Source organism: Mandrillus leucophaeus, unplaced genomic scaffold, assembly GCF_000951045.1.
Source record: "Mandrillus leucophaeus isolate KB7577 unplaced genomic scaffold, Mleu.le_1.0 Scaffold53, whole genome shotgun sequence".
Taxonomy (NCBI): Eukaryota; Metazoa; Chordata; class Mammalia; order Primates; family Cercopithecidae; genus Mandrillus; species Mandrillus leucophaeus.
Window position 1 is genome coordinate 350,631 of NW_012105697.1, and position 7,330 is coordinate 357,960.

The 7,330-nt window shown below is 49.6% G+C and overlaps 1 protein-coding gene across 1 annotated transcript in view; it reads left to right on the top strand.

The window, feature by feature from the left end:
- The first annotated feature begins 685 nt into the window (after positions 1-685).
- The window catches only part of LOC105551601 (putative killer cell immunoglobulin-like receptor-like protein KIR3DX1), a 10,237-nt gene continuing 3,592 nt past the window's right edge, over positions 686-7,330 (top strand). The window contains exons 1-6 of the mRNA XM_011996908.1: positions 686-719; positions 929-964; positions 1,621-1,899; positions 3,439-3,744; positions 5,044-5,343; positions 6,179-6,229. Of these exons, the coding sequence (XP_011852298.1) occupies positions 686-719; positions 929-964; positions 1,621-1,899; positions 3,439-3,744; positions 5,044-5,343; positions 6,179-6,229 (1,006 nt within the window). The remainder of the gene's footprint in view (positions 720-928; positions 965-1,620; positions 1,900-3,438; positions 3,745-5,043; positions 5,344-6,178; positions 6,230-7,330) is intronic.

Here is a 7,330-nt window from a genome sequence, read left to right on the forward strand (position 1 = left end):
AGTTTACATATGTATGTAAATATACACACACACAGAGACAGTAGAGTTTTCTGGAAGAGAAAGATAGAGATCTGTGTCTTGAACTGTGAGTCAAGGAAGGATTTCAGAGAAAACATCAAGAACGGGGATTTTCACGCTCGCTTCTGTGTTAATAACGCAAAATCAATTTTTCTTGTTAACTTCTTGAAGCATAGGAGAAAAATTGAAGAACCTGAAAATCGTTCTCAATTTGCAAGTAATTAATTTGCAACTTTGAAAATAACAGGATAAACATTTCAGTTTTACTGTACAACCGTTTTACAACATTGACCATGCGTCTATTTTAATTTGGCAGGAGAACGTTGCATCACAGAAACCGAATCATGCATAGTTCTTGAAAAAGGCAATAAGATATTAAGATATCATTTTACAATTTTGCACATAGAAAATTAAACTTGAAATTCAGACGTTATCGATTGGTCGGTGCTGAGGTTCATGGCAGGCCTTTGTTAGGGGCTCTTGAACCAAAAATACCATCTGCAAGTTTCCTGTGTCACCCGCTATGTTTAGGGTGAGAGCTGGTCATCTTCCTGTGTGGTGGTCACCCTCTAAACTCTGCATACTGAAACCGGAACCATGGTTACCACATCCTGTTCATTTTCCAGTTTAGCTCAACCCCTGTGTCCTGCCCAAGAGAAGTGGTACCATGGCCCCCAAACTCATCACCCTCCTGTGTCTGGGTAAGTCCTGGAAGGGAAAAGCGGACAGGGTTGGGATGGAAAATGCTCTCTTGAAGACCTGGCCTCTCCACAACCTGGGGCTGCGGGTGGGAAGCAGGTTCATCTACCCTCTGAATCCAGGCTGAGCTGACAAACCCAGTTACAAGGAGGGCAGGATTCATGTGAAGACAAGCTATCTCTCTCTCTCTCTTTTTTTTTTTTTTGCCCAGGATTCTGTCTGAACCAGAAGATCTGCACACATGTGGGTGAGTCCTATCTCAGTCCTAGGATGCTGTGTTGGCCAAACACAAATGATTCTCCAGGCAGGGAGGGAGGACACGAAGTCAGGATGATGCAGATGACATTGGGGGGGGGGGTTTGCATTCAGCACTGGGATCACAGGAAGTGGGGTCCTCTGGAGACCCCAATTTCCATTTTGTTCTAGAAACCCTCCAAGGGCAGCCCCTCAGGCTCATCCAATCTTCTGAAGGAGCCTGTGATGCTCAGAATCCGGCGTGTCTAGGGGTGGGCAGGAGTACTCTCCGTCGGGAGGCGGGGGACGCATGCCGGGCACTTGTGTCGGAAATTGTTAAATGAGTTGATATGTTTTTCGTATTGCTTGAATCTGGTAGATTTCCTCCTTCTCCTCCATGCACAGATTTCTTGTTGTAGACAAGAACTAGGAGCAACTTGGCTCAATACTGTATCATTATGCTTAGTAGAATGCTGTTCTGGGGAAACCTTCCATGTCTACTCTGGGGTGGGCTGTGTCCCTGGCTCACTACCAGGTATCCCAGGGCATCAGGGGACCCCATGTTATGCGGCAAACCAGAACAATGTGAAGAAGGAAAAGCCCGCAAGGACAGTGGGAGACGGGGGGCTCCACATTTCCCTCTCTAGGTTGTGTCTCCTCCTCTTCCAGGTGCTCAGGACGAATTCTCCCTGTCAGCCTGGCCGAGCCCTCTGGTTCCCCTAGGAGGACGTGTGACTCTCTCCTGTCATTCCCGTCTTCAGTTTGTCATGTTCACAATATTCCAAACAACTGGGAGCCGAGTCCGTGAGTTGTACACTGGCCTTTCCAACCACGTCACCATCAACCCTGTGACCCCAGGACACGCAGGGACCTACAGATGTGCTGGAATTTACAAGCACACCTCAAAACAGTCAGCTGGGAGCAAATCTCTGAAGATCATCGTCACAGGTAGGAGAAGCCCAGCCCACCCCATGTCCACCTAGTGTCCAGATGGCCCTTCCCAGAGTCCACACCCAGTGAAGCCAGAGAGTCATTGTGGGATTGCTGGTCATGCACTAACTGTGGACACAGAAGCTGTCCTGGTAATTTAAAGAGAGGGCATTTCCTGTGAGGAATCAGGTACTCAGGTGGAGGAGGAGGAGGGAGGAAGCCGAGGCCGAGCAGAGGGAGAATCTGTCTGGGGAGTAGCAGACACAGGGTGCTGGTATCAACTCCAGCAGGATGGGTCCAGGGAGGAGCCATGTTGCTTGACCCCAGCACCAGTGTTTCCCTCAGGGAAGTCATTACCCTGCCCTGAAGGAGCCAGAGACTTGGGGAAGTGACACTTCCCTTGGGAGATGAGTCCAGTGACTCAGTGGGACGTGGATTGGGAAACACACCCATTCCTCTTGTCCTCCTTCCTGGTCTCCTGACACTCATCCCTTCTCTCTCATGGATGTGCAGTGTCTACAGGGAGTTAGAGACTCATCCCGTGGAGTCGCCCCTGCTCATCCTGTAAAGCAGGGAAGGGAGGGTGTGGAGTTACTCAGATTTTTCATATGTATGTAAATATACACAAAAAGAGAGAGAGAGTGTAGAGTTTTCCAGAAGAGAAAGATAGAGATCTGTGTCTTGAACCATGAGTCAAGGAAGGATTTCAAAGACATCAAGAATGAGGATTGGCATGGTCTGTGTTAATAATGCAACATCAGTTTTTGCTGTTGTTAGCTTCTTGAAGCATGGGAGAAAAATTGAAGAACTTGAAAATAGTTCTCCATTTTCAAGTCGTTAATTTGCAACTTTGAAAATAACAGAGCAAACGTTTCAGTTTTACTGTATAACCACTTTACAACATTGACAATGCGTATATTTTAATTTGGCGGTCTCACATTCAAGGAGCTCAGAAGCAACAGAGCAGAGATTGGGTCTCTCCACCAAGAAAGCGGGGAAAGCAAGTCGGTGTGAGGTAGGGAGATCCAGGCTCCTGGAGGATCTGAATGGAGACTGGAACGGTGAAGGGCTGCCCAGCAAAGGAGTTTACCGTGTCCTTCTGCCCAAATAGGGAAAAGGAGTCACTTCCACCCTCCCCAATAAGTAGTCACGTATAACCTCTTGGATTTTGGGGCAAAACCAGTTGTTTCCTTCAGTGTGAGCCTGTGAGGTTCCTTCTGATCCTCCAGCGATTCTTGTATTTTTCAATATGCAGAATTGAAAAATAGCCTCACAACCTCACAGTCCCATGCCAGGAAACCTAAGTCCAGCACTGTGTTTTCTGAAGGTTCTCAAAGCACAGAGTAATTCCCATTTTCCAGGAGAACCACACATCTCCTATGGCTTCAAGCCGGACAATGGGGATCTGCGCAGAGAAAACATGCACACACAATGTACGCACACCAACAGGAAGGATGCAGACGGGCTTTGGGGGTGACGAGGGAGAGCTTCACCCTGAGGTCTCAGGCGAGGGGTGAGAAAGAAGACTCATGTGAACTCCTCCGTCTTTGCTCTCAGGCTTGTTCACCAAACCCTCCATCTCAGCACACCCAAGCTCCCTGGTGCACACAGGAGCCAGGGTGAGCCTGCGCTGTCGCTCACCACTGGCCTTTGATGAATTTGTCTTATACAAAGAGGAGCACACGCAGCACTCTCAGCAGCTTGACGAGGGGATGGAGGCTGGGAGCCACCACGTCCAGGCTGTCTTTTCCATGGGTCCTATAACGCCTGCCCATGCAGGAACCTACAGATGCTGTGGTTCTTTCAATCACTCCCCCTATGAGTGGTCGGCTCCCAGTGACCCCCTGGATATTGTGATCACAGGTGAGTGTGGCTGGACCGTCCGTGGTCCGTTGGGGCCCTGTGAGCTTCATGTAATGCGGTTGTTAATCAAACCTCAGTAGAGGAAGAGAAAAAAAGGAACAGAGGGAGTGTGAGGAAGGGCTCAGCAAAGGGGTTTAATACGTCTTACCGCCTAAAGAGGGAGGAGGGGTCACTTCCACGCTCCCCAACAAGTAATCACGTCTAACTCCTTGGGCTTGGGAGTACAGCCAGTCACTCACTGCAGGAGCCTGTGAGGTTCCTTCTGATCCTCCCGAGATTCTTATATTTTTCAACACACAATTGAAAAATAGTGAGACTCATAACCCCATAGCCCCGTGTCGGGGAACCCAAAGCCAGCACTGTGTTTTCTGAAGGTTCTCAAAGCGCAGAGTAATTTCTATTTTCCAGGAGAAACCTACATCTCATATGGCTTCTAGGGGCGGTAAGCCACAGGGACACAGTCACAGGGACTACCTCTGGCCTCACCTCCCCCTGGGTTTGTCCTGACCTCTTTCTTCATACAGGAGGTGGCGGAGGGTGTGGAGCTGCCCCGTCTACCACCCTACACCCTGACAGCCCATCATGCTCAGTTTCTTTTTTCCTGTGTGTATTTTTCACTGTTTCATTTTATCCAGAATACCTAATACCCCCATGTCCCCAGCGGGATGCCCCTCAGGTGTGGCTCTGTCATCTAGTGGGCACCAGAGCATGCAGCAGGCATGGACTCCTCACCTGTGATGCAAAAGGTGCAGGGGGTCACTGGGGGCTGAACACACATAGGGAGAGTGGAGAATCAATGGAGAACCAATGAAATGCAGGGGAAGTAAAAAGACACAGACATAGGCTGACTCAGGACCCTACAGAGGAACATGAGATTGACAGAGGCAACAGCTGACATTCGGAATCTGCTGCCAAGATAAGAACAAGGAGGCCGGGTGCGGCGGCTCACGCCTATAATCCCAGCACTTTGGGAGGCTGAGGTGGGTGGATCACAAGGTCAGGAGTTCGAGACCAGCCTGACCAACATGGTGAAACCCCGTCTCTACTAAAAATACAAAAATTAGCCAGGTGTGGTGGTGATTGCCTGTAATCCCAGCCGCTCAGGAGGCTGAGGCAGGAGAATCACTTGAACCCAGGATGCTGAGGTTGCAGTGAGCTGAGATCACGCCACTGCACTCTAGCCTGGGATACAAGAGTGAAACTCTGTCTCAGAAAAAAAAAAAAAAAAAAAGAGGGAGAGAGATTACTTTGTTCACGCACTCAGGAGTGTGTTCTAAAATCCACCTCTTTTTCTCCTAGGAAAATACAAAAAACCTTCTCTCTCCACCCAGGTGGACCCCATGATGAGGTTGGGAGAGAAGCTGAACTTCTTCTGCAGCTCTGAAATCTCATTTGACCGGTACCACCTGTTCAGAGATGGGGTTGCTCATGGACAGTGGCTCAGTGGAGGGCAGAGGCACAGTGGAGCATTCCAGGCCCACTTTTCTGTGGGCCCCGCAACGCCAGTCCCCGGTGGGACCTATAGATGCTATGGTTCTTTCAATGACTCTCCCTATGAGTGGTCAGCCCCCAGTGACCCACTGCACCTTTGCGTCACAGGTGAGGAGTCCATGCCGGCTGCACGCTCTGGTGCCCACTAGATCACACAGCCACACCTGAGGGGCGTCCCGCTGGGGACACGGGGGTATTAGGTATTCTGGATAAAATGAGACAGTGAAAAATACAGGAAAAAAGAAAGAAAAAAAATAGGGAAAAAAAAAAGGATAAAAAATACAGGAAAAAAACAGAAAAAAACACAGGAAAAAAGAAGCTGAGCATGATGGGGCTGTCAGGGTGTAGGGTGGAAGACGGGGCAGCTTCACACCCTCCACCACCTCCTGTGTGAAGAAAGAGGTCAGGACAAACACAGGGGGAGGTGAGGCCAGATGTGGTTCATGGAGATAAGAGGTTGCCTCAGCCTCTCACCCTTTTCCATTTCTCCAAAGCCCCTCCTGACCCCTCACCTCAGGGAGATTTCCCTGCCGGGGAACGTGGATATTTGTCATCCTGATGGGAGACAATGTCTGTTGACACCACCAAGCATCTCCTTATCACCTTCGCATCTCAAGGAGGGAATTACCCCCCAGAGATTCCAAGGAAGAGACCCCAGGACCCCCATTAGTCTTTAGGTGGATGACAGAGTAGGGGGTGTGCAGGGACCAACCCTCCAAAGAAAATGGTTCTACTGCTCGAGAGGCTGAGGCAGGAGAATGGCTTGAACCCGGGAGGCGGAGGGTGCAGTGAGACAAGATGGCACCACTGCACTCCAGCCTGGGCGACACAGCGAGAGTCTGTCTCAAAAAGAAAAGAAAAAGAAAAAGAAAATGATCCTACTTTAATGGGGCAATCAATGACTCTTGCTCACCCCTTCTCTGCCTTTTTTTTTTTTTCCTAGAAAACACTAAGAGTACTCCTCTGTCATTCGTGGAATCCACCCCTGAATCTGGTAAGCAAATGACTCTTCTAGTGTCTGAGTCCCTGCAGAGACAGAAGGCACCTGTGTGAATGAAAGCTGTGCCGCCTCCCAGCTCCATGACCCTGGGCTAGGCAGCCCCTCCCAGGTCCCCAGATTCCCCATTCACATCTGAGACTGTGGTCAGTGCGGGGATCTGTAAGGCCTTTCAGCCTCAGATGCTTTGGGGCTGAGGCCTCGTCCACAGGGGAGGAAGAGGTCAGAGCGGCCTGCCGCCTGCTGAAAAGCAATGCTTCTCATTCCGCCAGGGAGGTCTGTGAACATGAAAATGCTGGAAGATGGGAAGGATTTAAAAGACCATATTAATTATTTATTGTCTATTTGTTGTTGTTGTTTTTGTTTGAGATGGAGTCTTGCTTTGTCGCCCAGGCTGGAATGCGGTGGCTCAGTCTCAGCTCGCTGCAACCTCTGCCTCCCAGGTTCAAGCAATTCTCCTGCCTCAGCCTCCCGAGTAGCTGGGATTACAGGTGCCCACCACCACACCTGGCTACTTTTTGTATTTTTGGTAGAGTCAGGGTTTTGCCATGTTGCCCAGGCTGGTCTCGAACTCCTGACCTCAAGTGATCTGTCTGCCTTGGACTCCCAAGGTGCTAGGATTACAGGCATGAGCCACCGCGCCCAGCCTTATTGTCCATCTTCTAATGTCCTACGATCTGAATATTCAACAGATCCTGTGTTCAGGTTATCATACTCCAGTGATGTGTGGCAGGGAGGAGAAAAATTATAATGAATAGACGTGTGAACTGATTTATTCAGATTCATTAATTTTGTATTCATTAAGATAGAGTCATGTGACAGAAAGCTTAAGTGCATCCTTTAGAGTGGGTGGAAGGGAAGACTCTATGTCACTCAAGGAAGTGACATTTAAGGTGTGATCCTGATGACAAGGACAGCCAGTGTTGGAAGGACTGATGGAAGGACATTCCCAGCAGGTAGTGGTGCCATAAACTCAACATGGCAGGGCCAGGCGCGGTGGCTCACACCTGTAATCCCAGCACTTTGGGAGGCTGAGGCGGGCAGATCACAAGGTCAAGAGATTGAGACCATCCTGGTCAACATGGTAAAACCCCGTCT